The sequence below is a fragment of the Artemia franciscana genome, chromosome 11 (genome assembly GCF_032884065.1).
Source record: "Artemia franciscana chromosome 11, ASM3288406v1, whole genome shotgun sequence".
NCBI lineage: Eukaryota > Metazoa > Arthropoda > Branchiopoda > Anostraca > Artemiidae > Artemia > Artemia franciscana.
The window spans coordinates 11,718,830-11,741,950 of NC_088873.1; the positions used below are offsets into that span (position 1 = coordinate 11,718,830).

Below are 23,121 nucleotides of genomic sequence, written 5' to 3' on the forward strand. Positions count from 1 at the left end.
TGCTTTCTAATTCATCCGTTCATAAAAGTCGATCAACTCATGTTCAAATGAACATCCAAACCCGATGCAAATACTTTATGGAGAAAATATTAAAAAACCTAATTATACGCTGGAAATCCTTTTACATTCTATTAACTTAAATTTTTAAGTTAATCCAGATTTTTCTTTTAGTATTCAACTGTTTTTATAAGAATGTGCAAATGATACATTTTCTGTTTGAGTACTATGGCAGGAAAATCGCTATTCGACTTAAAATCTTGCGTTTTTGTCACCTAGGGGGAAATGTTTTACTCTCTAAAACTTAAATGGCTAACTTTTGTTAAGCTAAGTTAATAGAAATGTAAATTGTAATATGTCCATTGCTACTCACCTTAGGTGGGCGTTTAAAATATTCCGCAAGAAGTTGTAAAATTTTTGGCTCAAAGGGTAAGCAGCCGGAAGTTGAAAAATATAGACATAACAATTTTTAGGCTAATCAGCTCCGCGCCATGCCCCCAACAAAAAGATTTACTGCTCGTTTGAAAAGCTCGCGCGGGATCATTTAGCACGCTACCTTCTAAAATATATATAAAGCCTCTAAGGGGCGCACTTCTTCAAATGAATCTGTCAAATGATATGCATAACAACCGTTGGTTTGTTTGTATAATATATATAAAGTCTCTAAGGGGTGCACTTCTTCAAATGAATTTGTCAAATTATATGCATAACAACCGTTGGTTTGTATGTATAATATATATAAAGTCTCTAAGGGGCGCACTTCTTCAATGAATTTGTCAAATGATATTTATAACAACCGTTGGTTTGTATGTATAATATATATAAAGTCTCTAAGGGGCGCACTTCTTCAAATGAATCTGTCTAATGATATCCATAACAACCGTTGGTTTGTATGTATAATATATATAAAGTCTCTAAGGGGCGCACTTCTTCAAATGAATCTGTCAAATGATATGCATAACAACCGTTGGTTTGTATGTATAATATATATAAAGTCTCTAAGGGGCGCACTTCTTCAAATGAATTTGTCAAATGATATCCATAACAACCGTTGGTTTGTATGTATAATATATATAAAGTCTCTAAGGGGCGCACTTCTTCAAATGAATTTGTCAAATGATATCCATAACAATCGTTGGTTTGTATGTATAATATATATAAAGTCTCTAAGAGGCGCACTTCTTCAAATGAATTTGTCAAATGATATCCATAACAACCGTTGGTTTGTATGTATAATATATATAAAGTCTCTAAGGGGCGCACTTCTTCAAATGAATTTTTCAAATGATATACATAACAACCGCTGGTTTGTACGGGCTGAGTCTACGTTTGGAAAGGAATTTGCCTTCGCGTGAGTCCATATCTGTCCATAATATAATAGGTTCAGTATAGGGCTGTTCAATAGTTCATGCTGATTGACTATCACAGAACTGTAGCTTGATTGAATTTCAGCCCTGTTTGGGCCAAAATTGCTGTCTTGTTGCACAAAATGGTTATCATAAAACCTACCGCTGAAGGGAGCTTCTGATAATTCAACGGGCGAATAAATTAACGGGATTTCCTTCTCACTAGTAATAATGTAATAAAGGCGAACGAGAAAATAAATGAGAGATGTTTGTACATAAACGAACAAATCCAGATTAAACGAGGAAGACAATAATAATTTCAAGACCGAAAAATAATGTATGTTGGAATATTATTGAATAAAAAAATTAAAATGATTTATAAGAAAGAATTGAAGAGCCTATGAGTAAAATTGTAAACCTTTCCCTTTAATTTTGCACATCAATTTTCCCAAGCAGAATTTTAGGATTTATCGCGTTGTGTTTTACTTTTTCTTTAGATTTTTTTTTTTAAAACAGCTGTTTGGACTGTTGGCAGCAGTTTTCATGAAGAGAGGCGTTAGCCATTCCGAAGCTGAAGGTGACTTACCAAACCCAAGATACGTCCCAACTGTCCGCATACTAGAAGAAAATATGGAAGAGATGAATATTTACCGAAACAACGGCGCAAAATCAATTGATCTTAATGGTGATCAGTTTCTTGACTACTCAGATACACTTGTAGCTCCTAAATGTTGGTATGGCACCTTTATTTGTCAGAGGCAGTGCTAAAATGCTGCCAAAGTGAAGACCCATCTGCTCGCAATATATCTATACGGTTACTTCATATTGAAAGGGTCGGTGCTTAATATTGAACCAACCCCAAACTGGTCTGGAATTTATATTTCCCGGTTACTCCACATTAAAAAATTAGCTGTAAAAATTATTTTGGTTGGGCCTCATTTCATTAGGAATTCAATGCTTTAATGCCGTTTTTAAGGGTTGAAAGGGATTGGAGGGTAACCATCCGTGCCTAATGCATACCCCCACCTACCCCGTGCTCCAATAATATTGTAGAAAAATTTTCAGATGATAATTCAGATCAGGAGCGTCAAAGAGCCTCATAAGTATAGCTTTGTGATTGAAATCCCCCCAACTACCCTTTATTATGTAAACTACCTAGTATTCACACATATGTTTTAGACTGCCGTAGTTTGGTACTCTTAGTTCTAAGAAGCCTACGAACTATGATGTTTTAGGGATTGCCTAATAAGACTTACAGAATTTTTTAAGGTATGCTCGTCTAAAGACGAATTTGACAGAGTAAATTAAAACGCTATGTGTATCCTAGTTTTCAAATTACCTACAATATTTCAGTATGGCCTTAGGAGATCGAGTTGAAACTTTCAAAGGGTTTTTAAAGTGTACTCGTACCCCTGATTTTGACTAGAAGCAGGGAAAGAGGGTGATCAATCGATTTTATCTGGTCAAGGTCACCAAATAAACTTGGCAATACAGGAAGAAGGAGATTGGAGCAAAGAGACCTCAAGTTTCGCATTAAAAAGAGAGGTAAGGGGTCAAGTATTTGTTTAGAGGCTTCTACTGGACTTCTAATCTAAGCACAGTGAAGTAGCAAGATTGACCAAGACAATATGTTCCGTCAGGTTACCTTACCTGTAACTTCTTAGTAATAGCCTAGAAGATGGAGCTATAGCTCTCAGACAGAGTAGGAGAGAGGACCAGGGACGTCAGAAGAAGGATAGTATTGGATTCACCCTTCTAAAAAAGAAAAATCTGATTTTTGGGTACTTCCTATTTGGATATAAAATTAAAGTCTCCCATTTTCTGAGGCTATGCTGCCACGGTGTGGTATCTTCTATCCTCAAATAGTTTAAGTTTTGAAATAAATATTTGAAGTTTACGCTTGTTTGTTGAAGTTTATATGAAGTTCAAATGTGAATCAAGGATTCTTGCTGGTAACATTTGAAAGACAAGTTTGAATGAATTTATTCATTTGAGATTCAATTTATTGACATGTAAGTCTTTATAATCCATGGGGACACGTCAGGGGGTCAATGGTCCCCTTTAAAATAAAAAGACATTAAAAAATGTGAAATACAGACAAATTAGAGGTACTTCCATTCAAAACTTGGTAAAAATAAAACTCCTGGTAGAATTTACTCCCCCACCCTGGGAAATTTCACAGTAGTTCTCAAAAGTGTGGTCTATTTTAAATAGGTTTTAATAAATATATCTTGGGAGGTGCCAAAAACTTCAAATCACTTGGTTAAAATTTCGAAGTTTCAGGCGTAGTCGTTCACATCAAACGGAAGAAAAGCCTCTTTTAACATAGCTTCAGTGGAAAGATAATATTCGACTAAGCGTTAAAGATAGTTTCTAAGGGGCTCCTCTTATTGAGGAAGGCGTGTACTCTAAAATAAAAATTCCCCTAGAATGGAATAGGGGCGGATCTACAGCAAAATCTTGACAGAGGCCCAATGTGACAAGGCAGATAACTGCATAAAGCCCTTCGAGGAAATCAATAAAGTTGAAAAATCAATTGCAGCTAAACCTTTTTCTTTTGGGTTTGCAACATTTCTAATTCTTCCATTTTCTGTATTAATATCTTCTTTTGTTACTTTTAAGGCATTTTTACTAATTGTTCTTTATCATCAACTCTAGTCACTACATAGACAGGTGATTGATAAATTTTAGTATACTTGCTAATATTTTGCTTAATTTCATTTGGTTTTATGGGCATTAGGCATTAAGGTGAAATTTCACGGAATTTTGAACTATATCAAATGACACTAGATGTATTCCTCAAGAAGGCCAGCGGAATGCTCCTAGTTAAAACGACTGGTTAATCAAGTACCAAAATGGGGGGATAATCGATGGAAGAATGCATTTGACTACTTTAGCGTAAACTTGGTCAAAACCTGCTAAACAAAGCTTTCAAAATTAAACAACATTCGCAAGTTTAAAAAAAAAATCTCAGTCAATAACACAAATAAGGCGAATAGCAGCAATAACACTAATGTAGAACGTCTTTTTTGTTTTACTAACTTTTTATCTTTCTTGTGAACTTGTGTTTATCTTTGTGAACTTATCTTTTCAAACTGTCTTTTTGTCTAACGTCACAAATGTCTTTTTTTGTCTTATTCATTTATCACGGAGGCAACATCGGGTTAAAAGTCCGAAATGACCACTGGCTCGGAAGGCTTTGTCTCTTCTATTCGTCTAATATATGAACCAAGAAACCGGTAAAATCGGCTCTACAATATTTGTATATAAGCTTCCTAATGTGCATAATCTTGGGTTTAAGCTTTCTAATGGCATAATCCTTACGGCCTTATTACATTAATTAAGACAGGGCTTTACCACACTCAGTTCTCAGTCTTTATTACCACTTAATGGATTACGACGTTTCCTGAAGTGGACCCGAAAAAGGTTTACCGAAAAAAAAATGATTGGCCAGTGCCATGGTCATCTGCGGCGGATGAGGGAGTTTACCAGACATTTAAATATTTTTGGTACACCAAAATTAGACTAAAAGTACAAGATTTTGAACAAAAGTTGGTATTTTCTATAACAACCACTTTTCATACCATTGCCCTAATTAGAAAATATTTAGCAACTTGCCGTAAGCCCCATGAAAAAAAGAATTCTCAGATGCATGTTACCAGCACTTCCATAAAGATAATACACAAGATTGGTCTAGTATACTTTTATTAATATAATTAGCAACAATATTCAACCCTATATCAACTAAGCTAAAAACAAATCAAAAAACTTTCACGACAGCATATCCCAAAAGTTCAACTATATATAAAAGACCACCTTATCAACAAAATAACGATCAGATACAACATGTCTTTTTACATAAAAGACAAAATAATTATATATATTTATATACTTGTATATACTTCCTGTTATCTTTGCTACAAAAGCAGCAATAAATATACCCATGCACACTCTATTTTGATTTTTTTTTTCATCAATCATTAAGAAACTATACATATGGCAGGCTCTGACGCATAAACCTTCAGCCAAATCCAAGCCATACAAGTAGGGCAATCAGTGATACAAGAAGAGGTGACAAGGATACATTTCCAAGGTCTAGGGAGCCTGAATGATTGGAAATAAATATTTTTAACCGAAGTGAAGATTTCCCCAAATTTAACCGAACCCAGAACTTTTTTTTAGAAAGAGGAAAGAATTGCTACTATTTGACGTTCAATTACAACAAAATAGTAATGTAAAATGACGTCATTAATTGCTAATATCTAGTGTACTTTCCTTTGTAAGGGGGTTCATACATCCTAACGTAAACACGAAGTGCGCATTGCAGGATTTTCTATCAAAGGACTACGGCGTAAATTAAAAAAGGACGTAAGAAATATACCCCTTATATGGAGCATACCAGTAATTATAAGAGAAATTGACAGATTAAAGATAATTCGCAAAAGGACATGAAGCCGAAGCCCCCTTCCCATCACCCTCTGTACATACCCGCTCTAAACTCCCTAATTTATGTTTATGAGGGAAGCTATATGATAAAAAGTAGTCCTACACCAGAACGGTTCATTCGCGATTATCTAAGTTTGATCATCCAAGTAACTGGAAATAAGATTGTTTACATTCTTACTATTTCTTAGTTCGTTAAAAGACGCAATTTTAATCTCCAGTTTCTTTGCTTTCCATTTTTCATTGTAATTCTAATAACTCTCATTCTTTCCTTTTTAATCTTCAATTACCAATATATTACTATACTACAAACCAAAGTTTTCAAAAAGGCATAAATATTTTTAGGCACCCACACTTTATCCATATGTAAATTAATCTCTCCTGCAATTTCTCTACAACAACAATTATTCACTAGATTATACTTATTGATCATGTGAAAGCCGTTACGTTATGTTCGGTCCTCGCCGTAGCAAGGATGCGCTACAAGCTTGCTAATTATCCCTGCAAAAAAGACCCAGCAACTGGAACGTCGAGTCGACGTCCTATGCGCCAGTAATGGCTCGGGATGATCTTTACCCTTTTCCTCATCCGTTACATGATACTGTTGTTAAACGAGATCTATAACTAGTTACCAAGGCTAACCTCTTCTGGTTGACTGGTCTACTCCATTTTTCAATAATTCATTTAGATCCCATTGTGCACTGAGACATTTTTGATTTTGTCAACATTTATTAAATTCCTTTGCCTCTTCCAAAAATAATTTAAATACAAAAACTTATTTCTAAATTATTAATCCTAGATTTTTGGTTTAATTTTGTTTTCCAAAGAATTTGCCATTACTGACAAGAAAACCTAGAAGTCTCATTTTATCTAACTTGCCTACTCTTCTACAAAAACATATTATGGCCTAGAAAGTGGTATTCGTAACTCAACTCCCCCCTCCCCTAAATTTAATATGCATATGCACTTATGTATCGAAGCATATTTAAGTGCAGTGTAAGTGTCTAAAGGTGTGTGTCTAAATTCAATTATGTAATCACACTGTCTTCCAAATAGCCTATAAGGGAACACCAAAGATCGATTAGGGAAGGCAAACTTAGGGGGGGGGGAGCTTAGGGGAGGCAAAAGTTTATACGTCACTTCCTGGGAGGGGTAAACGATTAGGCACGGTCGTAATATTTATGCATAGTATTATACACATCCACGCTGATTCATAAGCCCCATCCACACTGATTCATAAGCCCCATCCCATTGCATATATATCGCAATATAATGAAGGTAGAACAGGAAAACAAAGTGAAAATCTTTTTTTTTTCTCTAAGAGGAAAACATCATACCAATACCAATAAAATCATACTAATGAATCTGATAATATACATCGAATTTGAAACAAGTTCAGACATGCCAAAACGATGAAACACAGCTACGCACGCTCCTCCTCGATCCCAACCTATTCAAAGCCTCCCTCTTTACACCCTCCCAAGAAGTTTCCATTCCCTTTTTTTTATAAGATCTTCCCACCCCAGACGACAACGATCTGCTTCCCATTTAGCCTTAGACGGTTGGGCGAAAAGGACAATCTTTGGCAATCTGTCATACTGCATCCGCAGATGAAGGGGATTTCATTCTGTTTTGGGGATACATTTTTGTATACTTCTCTTTATATTTGAATATAAATGTCATAATAAGAGAGAATTTCCAGGTTTTCCGAATTTGCCGATATAGAGGACATGTTTAAATCAGTTTCACTTTGAATATCCAAAAATTAGTTGTGGATACATTCATCCCCATGAACATTTGAGTGCTAGATCAAATGGTATCAGATCTTTTCACTAATTTTATTGCTACCACTATATGCAACCGAAAACCAAGCAGCCAATTATAAACATTGAGAGTTTTACTTTCATAGCTAGTCATATGTTAGCAATTGAAAATATTTCGATGACATGATGTTTTCACAATGAAAGAAACAAAAAGGAAATCAATATTTTAAACTTTGAATCTGAGACTAGCCCCCTCCCCCCCCCCAAAAAAAAATTAATAATTATAACAGATTTAATAGTCAAATAAAGACAAGAAAATTAATTAATCTAGAAGTGAAAAGTAAAGGCCACTATTCTAATTATTGCTTAGTAAACAATCAGCATTTAACTATAAGGCAACTTAACAAACGGACGCAAAATTTCAAAAAAAAAGAAACACTCGTAACAAACAACCAGGGTTGCCACCCATTAAATTAATGTAATATTTGTGGTACTTTTTTTTATGAGCAAGTATACGTTTCTTGTGGACTATTGTATGTATTTATTCAGACAGACTGAATTTTTCTATGAGGCTGAACGTATATTTACTGGTGACCTTGTGCATAACTTCTATTTCGGTATAGTCTATGGAACCTTTTTGGACGAATATGGTGCATGTTATCTACTCTATTGGCACCAAAAAACTTAGTTGGGTGGCAACCATGAATACAACCATCGAAAAGTAATAGCACGTATAAGTTTTTCGCTGTGCTAGAAATAATGACTTAAAAGCAAACCAGTTACAAGGTTTACAGTAGAGTATGGAAACTTATAAAAGCAAGAACTGGCGATAGTGTCGACAAAAACCATTATCCCCATCTAGCGTTTGGTGGCACTTGACATTTTTTCAGTGCAATAATAACAATAAGTAATGTAAATAGTATAATTGGTAAAATCAGACTAGTAATAACAGTCTGGTCTCAAGTCCCCACAGAGAAACGATTATAAAGCTTAAAAATGTTAAGCGTGACCAAACGCTAGATGGCATTAATAGTCTTTTTGTCGACACTAGTGCCAGTTCTGACTCATATTATAAGCTACCTATACTCTGTTGGTTTACAGTTTGAACCATAATTAGCGGAACAGACGGTAACTGATTCTAAAAGTGTGTTTACAAAAAGCAGAAGGGTTTTAGAATATTTAAGCTATAATTTTCATATCAATTTAACAATAGCCAAACTTCCCCTAAAAAGCCAAAAAATCTTTTTGGGTATGCACTTTAGTTTTGTGTTAATTCTATTAACATCAGGACTAGGTTCTTCTTTTAAATACAACTGGATTTAGTTAGGCGAGTTTAACCCAACAACACAAGTAAACCAGAAAGCGGTATAACTTTCCATTAGAGAGCCAATTGACTTTTTCAGCGTGCTCTTTAGAATTTTAGGTGTGCTCAAAATTTCATCTATTTTGGGGTTAAGTCCGCCTTTTCTGAATGATGAGATTCAGTAAGACGAGTTAAATCCGGTGGAATATGCAACCCAGACAGCTTTTTTTTACACATGCTTTTACCTTCGGAAGGTGAATACATTCTTTTTAACAAGCAAAAACATTTATCTGTTTTCTAAAACATTTTGCCAGCAGATAAGGTTTTTCGTTAAGAAATCGACAAGAATGAGTACTCAACAGTGATCGGTGATCGGCAATACACGAATTTCGGTAAGAAATTTGCTAAGAAATTACCTGTGAAACAAACGATTTTTGCAACCATCCTGCCAATGTAACTAACATTGAAAGGATTATTATAATATTTTTTTTTAGAGCCATCTAAACTTTTTTTTTAAATGAATAAATTTTTTCTCTTTTCAATCAATTTTCAAAATTTTTTTCAGCCAAGAAAATATTCACTAAATTCCAAAAATACGACTCAGTAAGTAAATAAAAATCAGTTTCAGCTACCGAATGATGGTATAACTGTCTTCCTACGTTGAAACATTATAACTGTATGACTGCAGAAAAATAACATTCCAAAACCCAACAAAGAGAAGACAATTTAAGGAGAGAATTTCACAGTTGCTAGGCGCATATTAACCTACGATAAGATTGACTGACATTTTTTGTTAATATTTATGTGTCTAAACAATAAAATCAAATTGCAATTCATATACTAAAATATGTACAAATGAACTATCCCTATCTTCTACTCTATTCAGAGTAGTTTGATTAGCCTTGATAGAACACCCCCGATTTTATAAACTTGGCCCCCAAAAAATTATAAATTGACAATAAAAAGGGACAACATGCAATAAAATATGAAAAGCTATCATATAAAACCAACAAGAGTTAGTGTTTATTCATACTACACTCTATTGTAATGTTTATTTTAAATTAACATTTTATGTTACATTAATTATGTAACATTTTATGTTATGTTTAAATTAACATTTTATTTTAAATTAACATTTTATTAACATAATTAACATTTTAAATTAAACACAAATACGACTGCTTCTTTCTCCTGTCAACTGTTTTAATTCTAATAACAATTGGTGGTCAAACATGGGGTTTACCTCTAGACTTTTATGCTTAGAGATTTTATAAGCTTTTAGGCGGATTGGAATTCCGCCAGGTTTTAACCTATGTTTTTATAACATAAAACCTATGTTTTTGTTTTTTAGGTTAAAACATAGGTTTTAACCTATGTTTTTATTTTTTGTTTTTTCTTAGTTCGAATTTTGTTTAAGTGTCCCATCTGTGTTTGAATAAAGAATGAACTTGTAGTATAACTTTTAATCGAAAAAGAAATAAAGACGGAAGACCAACCTCTAGACACACAAGAGAAGCTAAAAAAAAAAAAAAAAAAAAAGCCATTACTGTACTCTCCCCTTCCTAAGAAAACAACGCATGGTTTTGCTTGTTATTGATTCATTAATTTTCACAACTTATTGGAAACTGATTTAAGGCCGACAAACCGTTTAATTTTCAGATACGCGTTTGAGCTAACGCATTTAATTTAATTTAATGCGCTGTGTGGGTCTCACTTACCAAAAAAAATTACTACTTTAGAATAATAAAGTTAAATTGCATGTTGGGGTCAAATGTGATCACCCTTGCTAATTTCAGACCAGCAAGACCAATCCCCCCCCCCCCATCCACATCGCCCAACAAACACAGGTGTAGCTCTAATTATTACTGTTAACTATTATAGCATCAGTATAAAAAAAAAGTCGTGAAAAAAGAAGAATTCAACAGTTGTCGCAGACTCTCATCAGAATTTTAAATTCAGGATTTAAATTTGAATTTCTGGAGTGTTAAAGATTTTTTTTTCTCGGATACAGTCAAAATTTTAGCATTTAATCAAGCCCGTAGAGAAGAATTTTAATCGGGAGGAGTGACAAGCCTACTCATAAAGACAGCAAACATGCTGTCTAATTATGAAAGTAACGAAAATCACGGTTTCTGTCCTTGAGAGAGGGGGAGCAAACATGCTCAGAAGCTCACGTCGTGGAGACGTGTCCGCACCCAGAATCTCCCTAATAACTAAAGAAAAGTCGTCGGCCATATAACAGTTTTCTTAAAGATCAAAAATATTAAAATGTCTAATACACCTACAATCTTTGGCAATTTTTGTTAAGACTACCATTCAATTATCACCTATGACTTCCATACTCTTAAATCTCCACTCAGAACAAGTTTCTTTCATTAAAAATTTTGAAAAAAACTAGCAAATTAATATTTTAAAACCTTGTACATAAGCAATTAAAAGTGAAAAATAAATTAATTATCTCAACTTCCAATTTTATTTCGAGCGTTTGATCTTCCCCAAAACGCCACATAGGAAAAGTCACTCGAGAATGAAAAAAATTGTCTCCAAATTACAAAAAAAAAAAAAAAAAAAAAAAAAAAAAAAAAAAAAAAAAAAAAAAAAAAAAAAAAAAAAAAAAAAAAAAAAAATTAATCAGCCCCATTGGTATTTTTGATAAGAGTTACAGATGGGAAATGATTATACCTAAGACCTTGTAAGAATTAAAAAAATGGAATAGCCAAAAATATTTAACCTTCCAATTTTATCCTGAACTTCCAAAGTTTTCAAACTTCAATCAGGAAACAATCAATGAAGTCTTTAAATGCAAAAAGAGTATGGTTTTACTGAAATGTGAAACATTTTGTCGATACAGATTAACCGTTTAATTAATATGTCATTGCTAACGTCTTAATACTGAAACAGTACCACTCGTTATATAGAAAATTTCGGATTATCATAAAAAAATCAAAATCTGATATATCTAATATTAACATTTGACAAATTTGATTTTTTTACTTAAATCATAATTTAAGTAAGATCTAATTACTTAAATTATAAATGTATTATATAATTACATTAGACAGTTAATTACATAAATCTCATTACGTCTATAGCGGCTATCAAACTTGCTTTCCACGCACAAAATCTCCGGCCCGGTTTGACTAGGATCTTTTCAGCTTAGTGTTCTCTAGAAGGTCAAGGGTATATTTAATGTTTCCATCTAGATAAGGGGTACGGCCCCAGTTAACTCTTTTATTTACGTAAAGTTCATTAATCCTTAGACCATTAAATTCTCATTTATTAAGCTCTTTGAATAGAATATATATATGAAATTTATTATAATTAAAATAATGAATGGATGACTGGAAGAGACAATAAACCAAACCCCATTCAAAGCATGCATAAAATTTACAATCATACTGTGGTTATTATACCATCACTTCAAATTCAGTACATAACCAAAATGAAAAAAACTATTAAAAGCCAAAAATATAAACAAATACTCTTTCAAATATTGACCAGAACGAAACGAAAGAAAGAAAAAGACGACAAAAAAAGACAGAAATTAAGAGATTCAAACACACTTGTGCTTAATTTTCTCAAAGAGCACAACTCACAAAATTAATTAACGCCTTTTAAATAGTCAAGCGAAATAATTAAAAAAAAACTTTCACAGACACAACCTATGTGAGTGAATTAAAACGTTTATTAGCCAAATAATTGGCAATAACTAGAACACAGCCCAAAACCCAACAAACATAATATTGGCGCGAACTCATGTAAGGCAGGTCCCCGTCTAGGTTAGTATCGTTTGTAGCTACGAATTCTAAGGCGTGCTTTTGTTGAAGAAACAGAAGAATAAAAAAACAAACCAAGTCCCATTTCCATTAATGAGTCATCAATATGTTATAAATTAAAAACAAAGTATATTTTTTCACTAGCTGAAGCTTGGTCACTTCTCCCTTGGCTAGCTGACACAGCCAGTTTTTAACTTAGGTTTTTAATCACAGAAAAGCCATTTTATGAACTCAATTGTTGCTTATTTGGGGAGTGACTTGACCCACCAGAACTTGTTGAATCACTTAAATGGGCATTTGCATCCAAAGTGGCTTCAGCGTGAACAACCGGGTTGAAATATCTTTCTGCAAAAAAAAAAAAAAGAAAACTTAGAGTTTTGTTCCTAAAAATTCTTAAAATATGCTACCGTGCCTCGAACAATTCGGTTCTTGGTAATATACTTTTGCAAAATGAAACAACGTTTCTGGTGTTATTCCTAAATTAATATGATTAATATATTTATTCAAAAACAAGATAGTTCAGCATATAAGTAATAATATTAGGCACTCTAAAGACATGACAAGTCCACTAAAATTACCCATAAATTACCGAGGCTAACATAGACTTCATCATAAGAATGTCATTCTGCAAAAAAAAAGACGAAAAAAAAACAAATTCTTACAGTTTTGTTCCTTAAAATGTAAATAATTTTACCAAAACTATATCATCGTACTGAGTAAAAACTCGGTTTTTGGTAATATTTTTCAATAAAAAGGAAGAATATTTAGGGTTTTATTCCTAAAAAACACCAATAACATAACAAATACAGTACTGCCGTGATTAGTGTAAACTCAGTTTTTGGTACTATTTTTCGATAAAAAGAAAGAATATTTAGGATTTTATTCCTTAAAAACACCAATAACATTACAAATACAGTACTGCCGTGATTATTGTAAACTCGGTTTTTGGTAATATTTTTCAATAAAAAGGAAGAATATTTAGGGTTTTATTCCTTAAAAATACCAAAAATATTACAAATACAGTACTACCGTGATTAGAACTCGGTTCTTGGTGATATTTTTCAATAAAAAGGAAGAATATTTAGGGTTTTATTCCTTAAAACACCAATAATATTACAAATATAGTACTGCCGTGATTAGTGTAAACTCAGTTTTTGGTATTATTTTTCAATAAAAAGAAAGAATTTATTCCTTAAAAATACCAAAAATATTACAAATACAGTACTACCGTGATTAGTGTAAACTCGGTTTTTGGTAATATTTTTCAATAAAAAGGAAGAATATTTAGGGTTTTATTCCTAAAAAACACCAATAACATAACAGATACAGTACTGCCGTGATTAGTGTAAACTCAGTTTTTGGTAATATTTTTCGATAAAAAGAAAGAATATTTAGGATTTTATTCCTTAAAAATACCAAAAATATTACAAATATAGTACTGCCGTGAATAGTGTAAACTCGGTTTTTAGTAATATTTTTCTATGAAAAGGAAGAATATTTAGCGTGTTATTCCTTAAAACACCAATAATATTAAAAATACAGTACAGCCGTGATTAGTGTAAACTCAGTTTTTGGTAATATTTTCAATAAAGAGAAAGAATATTTAGGGTTTTATTCCTTAAAGAAAAACCCAATAATATTACAAATACAGTACTACCGTGATTAGTATAAACTCAGTTTTGGTAATATTTTTCTACAAAAGTAAGGAATTCTTGTAGTTTTGTTCCTAAAAAAAAATGCTAATAATAATATAATATTTCCACACAATATAATAATAATATTACTTATACTACTAATGTAATATTACTAAAGAATATTAAATTAATCATATTGCCTAATAATATTAATAATAATAATAATAATATAATAATAATATTTATTATAATAATGACATTACCACAACTATATTATCGTGCACAACATAATCAAGCATGTTCTTAATCTTAAGAGGCGTGATTCAAGAAAGCGTAGAAACTCATAAACACGGACAAGACTCACAAGGACTGCAATCAAATTTGATAAAAATGCAGCGATTTCGCAACTCAGTACCAAAATCGAATTCCGATTGCGAGTAAAGCGTTTGTTGTTTTACATAACGATTATTTTAATAAAAATAGTTATTTCAAATAAGAGGCATAAAACTTCGCAACTCTTATTTTGGCTCATATCATGAACGAAGATGATTTACTCCTTAAATTACTCAATTTACTAAAAAAAAAAACCGAAGAAAACACAAACATCAACACATCTTACGCACTAAGAACGCCAGTAAAGGTAACTAAAGCTGCAGTTTGACAAAAACGGAAAATTACGGCAAGCAAAAATGACAAAGCGACGTCACAACATAAATTGCAGGTGGTATGCATGATGATAAAAAATACCAAGCACTTGGGAAATGTCCTTAAAATTAAAAGGTTTATAAAGAGAATACCAATGGTATATTATCAGGAACCTACTTTGTGCCTTCAAATCAAGCAAGCTCTTTTCATGACTAATTTGAAAAAGATGTGATGGGTCACACCTTTTAAATTTGTTTTCATTCCATAGCCCTTCCTCGTTCGAATTGCCCTCAATCGAATGTTAACAAGCAGTGACGAAGTATTTTCCCAAATACCAGACTGGGGCAATCAATTTTTATACCCCTAACATCGTACTGGAAGTAAAGAACATCAGCACTCACACAGTAGACAGCCCATTTTCCAAAAAAATGGCCTAATCTTTTAAAAATACGGTCGTTATTTTACATAAGGGGAACATTTATTAGGGGGATTTATGGGGGGGGGGGGTTTCCGTGGCGGTTGAACTATCAATGATATTTTGGCTGGGGATTGGAATTTCCCAAGGGGAAGTATTTGGATGGATTGTGGACGGAGTGTATATATTAAGGAATTAGCGGGAGAGATGTAATCCACAAGATCAGAAAACCTTGAATGTCATTTCTATGTTAAACTAAAAACAAGTATTATTGATATATTTTTATAGATGATATTAATACATTTTATTCTTCAAGAAAACTTTAAGTGACAGTTATAAGAATCTTCCCGGAAAAAAAAATGTTGAAGAATAAAATCAACATCAACACATCAATAATATATCAATATATCAAGGGTACATTTTTAACAGTACTTAGAAGTAGAGACTTTTACGTAGCTTAGATACTTTTTGCAACTAGAAAAGCGAACCCCTTTATTCTGTTTCAACACGTCCCAAATATTTGCCCGTGTGACGACGCTTTTCATTGGTAATGCATTAACCAGCAACCAAAACATAATTTGACTCCTTTCAAAACCTTCAGCCAATCCTGGAGAGAGAAAAGTTTCGAGTAATATCTAGCGCATTTTACTTAGTTATGGTAACACCAGGCACCTTTGTTACATTTGAATTTTTTTTGCCTTTTTTTTATCAACTGAGAATACCTAAAGTACTTGTGACGATTGAGGATTGAGGTTATTCAAGTTTACAATCTTTGCATACTATCTAAAATATCTGATAAGTATCCAAGCATAAATAGATTTACCATGAGAAAGAATATCTACCCCACCGCCAAAAAGACAAATAAAAAATAAGCAAACAAACTAATAATATGACAAAAATTGAGGTTATCCAAAGGTTTTTCTGGATAATGTGGGGAAAGAACAAATAAAAATTAAGACATTTGATCTGTAAATACGAAGCAGAAAAAGATGAGAATTTAGGGATCAAAGCTTTTTTGGGTGGGAGTCGATAAAGATGTTGGGTGGGAGCCGATAAAGAAGTTTTAAGGTCAAATTTTTAAATGTATGTTCAAAAATATTGCAAATTCTTTAATATATTTGAACCCAATATACAGTGGAATAACTTTTCTTTTTGTGAACGAGGGGATATAATATTGAAATAAAAGTATGTTTTAAAGGCTTAACATACAGTTGATGAAGATGTCTTAGGCCAAACGATGTTTAGACATATTTAGAGTGAAGACACAGTAGATAACGTTACAATTTTACAAAAGGACCAGTTTTTTTTTACTTTGGGAGGGGGAGGAGAAAGTATGATACATGAAAAAAGGTATGTTTTAAGGCTAAAAATTACATTTTTAGTTTTATTTTAAATGATATAACATGGATATTCTCTTATTTAGGGGTTTATTCACGTAATTATTTATTGTGAATAAAAATTATAAAAATCTTAAGAAAATTAAAACCTGTTTACATGAAAAGCATTCTAAAAAAGGGGGCCAACAAAGAAGATGAATACATAATACATGTAAAGGAGTGGAGGGGAAGGAAAGAGAAGAAACCTTAAAAATGGGTGAATTCGTAACTGCAAGAGAAAAGAAATATGGAAATGAGTATATATCATTTTATTATATGCCTAATAACTTCTTCTTAAACAGAATTTGAACAAAAAATGAAGACAAAAAAATGGCTCAGAAGCACGGTATTTAGACCCTAAAAACATTACTATTGAAACGTACTTTTAAAGTCATCAATATTGTGTTTAGAATTCTTTCTTCTCATAATCGTGTGACATGCTACGAACATTGTCTTCAGAGTCGAGCGTAACAAATATGTATCTCTGCCTGTCTGAATGGGCCTTCAGCAATCGCTCCCCTAAAATACATAAATTATAATTTCCCCTTTTATGTTTATTTAATTATAATCCCAGACTGAAGCATAGAAAATTCCTAAAATGAATTGCTTTCTTAGGCTTCAGTGCACTAATCGATTTTTTTCTTTTTTTTTTCTTAACCCTTGAAAGAATTTTAACAGGCTTTTCAGTTTATATTAAGCTCTTCTTGCAACTACAAAAGGGAATGCTTTGTTCTTTTTTCTTTCTTCGTAGGTTAATCAGAACTCAAACAGAGATATGTGTGTTTTATATTCAACATAACCTGAATATTTTCAAGCAAAGACAATACTAAATCACCAGAACTCAAAATACAATAGCCTTGGAAAACTAAGTTGTTTTTTTCATAGTGTAATTTTTATTGTAATTTTCATTTTATTGTAATTTTCATATTGTAATTTTATGCGACGTTCCTCTGGAACTAAAAGAAAAGGAGGTAAAAAGAAAAACTTGATCGTGAGTCATAAAAAAAGAAAAAATAATGAAACATGATGCAATTCAGGAGAAAATAGTAAATAGTTAATCTTGGATATCGGGTTTGTTAGTGTCTACCCCTTTGACTGGTTCATTTATAATTAATACTACCAACAACTTACAGCAGCACCAAGCCGCCTGAGGCCAACACAGCTACACAAGTTCCTCCTCCATCCCAATCTATTCAAAGCCCCCCTCTTGACACCCTCCCAGGAAGTTCCCATTTCCCTTAAATCTTTCTTTACGACATCATCCCACCCAAACCACGTTTTAGCCCTAGATGGTTGGGAACGTGCCCAAGCCATCTCAACCTTTCTTTCATTATAGCCCTAGAAAGCCGGATTGAACCACGTTTTTCGTAGAGCCTACTATTAGAAATATGCTCAGTCAGTCGGGCACCCAGAACAATACGTAGCCGAGTTGTAGAGCTCTAAATATAGTAAAAGCCATGAACATAGCCAGATCAGCAAGGAATAACAGTGCCCCCTACCCCCATTAAAAATCTCATAAGCAACTGTAAATCTGAGTACGGATAAAAGTCGATGAGAACTGCCTTTCTCCTAGCTGTCCTCTTAACCACCCCTCCCTCTCCCACAAGACAAATTCCAGCGATATCTATGATAAGGGTAGACAAATAAAAGTAAATGTAATTAACGTTATGCAATCGAAATTTTTATAAATAGACAAAAGAACAATACAAAGCAGCATGCCATATAGTCTAAAACAAGGGTTTTCAACCGGTCTGAGAAAGTATTTCAGGGGCTGGCTTTAAAAACTATCACCGGAAGTGACTTTTGACAATCCAATTACTTTAAACAATTTTCGACAATCATTTAAGATAACGCACTTATTTTAAACTATTTCATACAACTGATTAAATATATATATATATATATATATATATATATATATATATATATATATATATATATATATATATATATATATATATATATATATATATATATACATATACATAAAACCTAACCAGAAATTCTTACTTCCTGCTGCAGTTAGTTATATATATATATATATATATATATATATATATATATATATATATATATATATATATATATATATATATATATATATATATATATATATATATATATATATATATATATACATATACGTAAAACCTAACCAGAAATTCTTACTTCATGCTGCAGTTAGTCAGTCGGATATATATATCTATATATATATATATTTTATTCCAAATTTGCTGCGCTTTATGGCAAAGATATAATATTACAAATATTATAAAAGAGGCCAACATAACATCTTACAAAATCTAATTTTGAAAGTATTCAGCAGAAAGCACAATGTGATTAAAAAAAAAAGAACGACAAATGACTTTACGCTAAGGTTTTAATTTTAAACTTCTTTTTGTTTCAATTCTTTCAAAAACTCAAAAATTGACATATTTCAAGATTTTTAATATTCCTTCAGAGGTTCCTTCATATTTCCTCCAGTTGTACCAATTTCCAAAAAAAAAAAAAAATCATTAAATTTTTATTATTATATTATAAATTATTTACTATTATTAAAGCACAGCCGTCATGCTTATTCAATCACAATCGTTATAACTAAATAGATATATTGTAAATAAATGGATTTCTAATTAAATACGCTTCTTAGAGATTTGTCTAGACCTAAAAATTTTCATAAATTTGTCATGGTATAATTCCAATTTTTTCACAATGGGGACATAATTTATTCACAAAAAAAATCAACAAAAAAAGATGAAGCCCAGTAACCTGGGCTTGTATTGCAACTCCAAAAAAACTTACATCCACTTACATCAGTGCATTTGGGTTCCCATTTCACAACAAAACAAACAAATATATAAAACATACAGAACTACTTGAGAAGAGAGAGAAAAAAAAAATACAATACATAAAACTGCAGGCAATGGTGTCTCAACTGCTCACGGAAGCCAGACCTTTCAACAATATCCCTAATAGAAGATGGCGTCTGAGGCCACAGCACTGGAAGACCATGACGAGCAGAGAAAGGTGACCTCACAAAGACTCTAATCAGCCTTCCATACATACCAACCTGTCTCGTTAGATGCCCAGGGACATCAACAACTGTCTCAAACATATGACAAAGACACATTGGAACAATATTATTAATAATATCATATAGTTGAAGTTTACAAAATAACCACAACCCTGAAAACGTTAAAATATGGATTCGCGGATAAATATTTCTAACTGAGGCAAGTCTATCAATTCCATTAATAGCGCCCACAGCTGAATTCTGCAGAACAAGCAAAGGTTTCAGGTGACCATAAAATGTTCCCGACCAAACAGAACAACAGTATAGTAAATAAGGTTAGCCATTTAACCAAACTTTTGGAAAACTATAGGTTTCACCGTTCGCCTGCGAGTCCAGGGGACTTGTTGGTCATGGTCAATCCTATGATACTGTATTCCACCAACCTTTAGACTACAAGCGGCCAAGCCTATTAGGCTTAGGTTTCTCCTCTTCGTCTGTGAGTCCAAGCAAATCCAGTCCCAGATTGTACATACTAGTCCAGTAGACATTGGGTCATGCGTCAACCCAAAATCAATCCAATCTTTCATTCCTTAGTTCTATGACTATCTACCTTAGTTCTACCCAAGGAATGACGTATCGACGGATGATAGATAAACTTATCTATCAACAAATGAAATGAAACCATTTTTATACAATCCTAAGAAGGGTCATGCAAGATTTGCCTTTCATTCAGTCGGACTATCTGTCTTGGCTTTTTCTACAATTAGCCATGGCTTGATGCCCACAAATATTTGATCTTAGAGCTACAATTCATGACTGACCAGAGGCGGATTTAGGGGGAGAGGGAATAGAGGGGGCAGTTGCCTCGGACGCATAGATTTTAGGGACGAAAATTGCAAAAAATAACTTAAAGGTTAATTAGTAAAATAAAAATAAATTAAAAAAAAATAAATAGTGATTGATCTGCTAAACCGAGATCAGAGTTGCAGGAAAATATATAGAGGAAAATGAAAAAGTTTGTGAAACCTTTAATGTGAAGGAAGATTTGATTTGCGAGGAAGAATTAGCGACAGTACTATATAAATATATAGTACTGGAGTACAGTACTATATAAATCAGTTTCTTAAATATGGCGGCTTTGAGGTTAGAAATAAGTTGATGTAGATTATGAATATGATTTCTGAAAATGGGGAAGTACTTAGCGATTTTAAGAAAACTTTAATTAAACCACTGTATAAGAAAGTGATAAAAGTGAGTGTGGTAATTATCGAGGCAGTAGTCTGGTCTCCGTAGGTAGCAAATTACTAAATAATCTGATACTTTTTAGACTGAGAGATTCTGTAGACAAAGTTTTAAGAGAACAACAGTTCGGTTTCAGAAAAAGGTTATGCTGATGATTTAAGCATCCTAGATGGAAGTGTGAGCAAAATGAATGAACTTTTAGAGGTTTTGCGAGTTCAGGGTGCTAGCGTAGGTCCAAAAATTAATTTTAAGAAGACTAAGTCACTAAGGCTTATAAGTCACTATAAGGGAAGATGAAAGCTTGACTCTGAGCAACGAAAAGATTGATCAGGTGGGCAGCTTCACTTACCTTGGTAGTTTTATTAATAAAGACGGTGGGAGCAGTTAAGATGTTAAAAGTGGATTAGCCAATGCTCAGGGTGTTTTTTTTCGAAGTTAAAAAAAAGCTTGGAAGAACAGGAAGACAAGTCTTCAAACCAAGATTAGAATATTGGAAGCTACAGTGATGACAGTAGGCAAATACGGCTCTGAAGCATGGGCGCTCCGAAAAGCGGATGAAGATTTACTTCATCCAGATCGTTTTCCAGAGATATTGCCTACGGATTCTTCTGTGTACCTGACTTACTGACTGTATTTCAAACAGTAGGCAGTATGATAAGTGTGGTTCAATCTCGCTTTCTAGGGCCATAATGAGAGAAAGGTTGAGATGGCTAGGGTACTTTCTGCAGATGAAGGATGACCGATTGCCAAAGATTGTCCTTTTCGGCCAACCATCTAGGACTAAATGGAAAGCAGGTCGACCACGGTCAGGGTGGGAGGATTTTACAGAGAAAGATTTAAAGGAAATCGGAACTTCCTGGGAAGGTGTGTAAAGAGAGAGGCTATGAATAGATTGGGATGGAGGAGGAACGTGAGTAGCTGTGTTGGCCTCAGGCGGCTTGGTGCTGCGGTGAGTTGTTAGTAGTAGTAGTAGACAACTAAATAAATAAATAATTATAGTTAAAATAATTAATTATAACTAAACAATAACAAGAAAAAATTATTAATTAATTAAAAAACTGAAAATAATTTTGTTAATAAATGAAAATTTTGTTAAAATTTGTCCTGAAAATTTTGTTTGAGAATGAGGGAGGGGGGTTAATCGAGATTTTGCCCCGGGAACAAGAGAGGCCAGAACCGCCGCTGTATCTGACGTTCGGCCAATTGGTACAAGAGGGCTTTCTCGGGCGAGTGCATTATAGCCTGTAATTTACTTTGAGTGGTTGAAACATAGACAAGAGTTGTAGCTCTTACAATGAAATTTTATCTTGACGGAAATTGATAAATCTCTAAGAAATTGAAGATGAATAAAAGTCCAAGATTTTACATAAGAGTCAATGGGATAATGACAATAATAGAACAAGAATACGGCAGATATTTTGAGCCAATGTTCATTAAACTTTTCAGTGCCATGTGACAATACGAAAAAGATAAACCAAACCACAAAGACTTAAAAAATGAAACAACCTAAGAGTAAGAGTAAAAAATTCAACAGCCTAAAAATAAGAAGTAATACTACTAAAAGATGAAGATGAAAAATACTACGACAGCATACAATTCCTTGACTTCTGAACTTCTGCCACCTTCAGAATCTAAAAGATTCTAAAGGTGCATTAATTGTCATTGACACCTATTAATCATTTGTTATTGTTTTCATCAAAAAATTCAAGTCACTTGAAAAAAGTGAATATTCCTCGATGTTACAAAAAAAAAGTAACATTAAGATATTTCTACGGATTTAGGACGGTAATATTTTCTAGACATTGTTGTTTGAAGTACCAAGAACAGTACAAGAACAAGTAAAAACAACAAAGAACAAGTAAAAGAACAACAAGAAAAAGTGAAGTACCAAGAACAGTAGAAATAAATTTTTGACTGCTGGAATCAGTTAAGTGGAAACAATCGAAACGCAACCCTATACATCTGGAAAAATTAAAAGGACAAATTTTTAATGAAAAACACCCCCAAATGCAGTTATGAAGCGTGGTAGCGGCTGCCAAATAATAAATAAAACGTGGATGAAAAACCAGAAGAAAAATAATGTAAAAACATGTGCCACCAATCAGCTTAAGAAGATACAGCTTTGATTTGAAGGTGGAGTTGTCTTTGGAAGCAATTCGAAGGTGTAA

General features: G+C 32.9%; 1 protein-coding gene and 1 long non-coding RNA gene across 8 annotated transcripts in view; both read right to left on the reverse strand.

The window, feature by feature from the left end:
* Positions 1-5,031: 5,031 nt before the first annotated feature.
* Positions 5,032-11,437, reverse strand: LOC136032812 (uncharacterized). The gene is made up of 2 exons (XR_010618787.1): positions 10,224-11,437; positions 5,032-10,184 (listed from the first exon to the last, which is right to left on the reverse strand). It is a non-coding gene; the product is annotated as an uncharacterized LOC136032812 (long non-coding RNA).
* A 713-nt stretch (positions 11,438-12,150) lies between these two features.
* LOC136032811 (nuclear factor 1 X-type-like) overlaps positions 12,151-23,121 on the reverse strand; it is a 138,645-nt gene continuing 127,674 nt past the window's right edge. For 6 of the 7 annotated variants that reach the window (XM_065713209.1, XM_065713215.1, XM_065713214.1 and 3 more), the window contains one exon: positions 12,151-12,973. In XM_065713209.1, the coding sequence (XP_065569281.1) occupies positions 12,852-12,973 (122 nt within the window). In that variant the 3' untranslated portion in view covers positions 12,151-12,851. Of the gene's footprint in view, positions 12,974-17,081; positions 17,218-23,121 lie in introns of all 7 variants that reach the window. The other variant, XM_065713210.1, reaches the window with a different exon arrangement.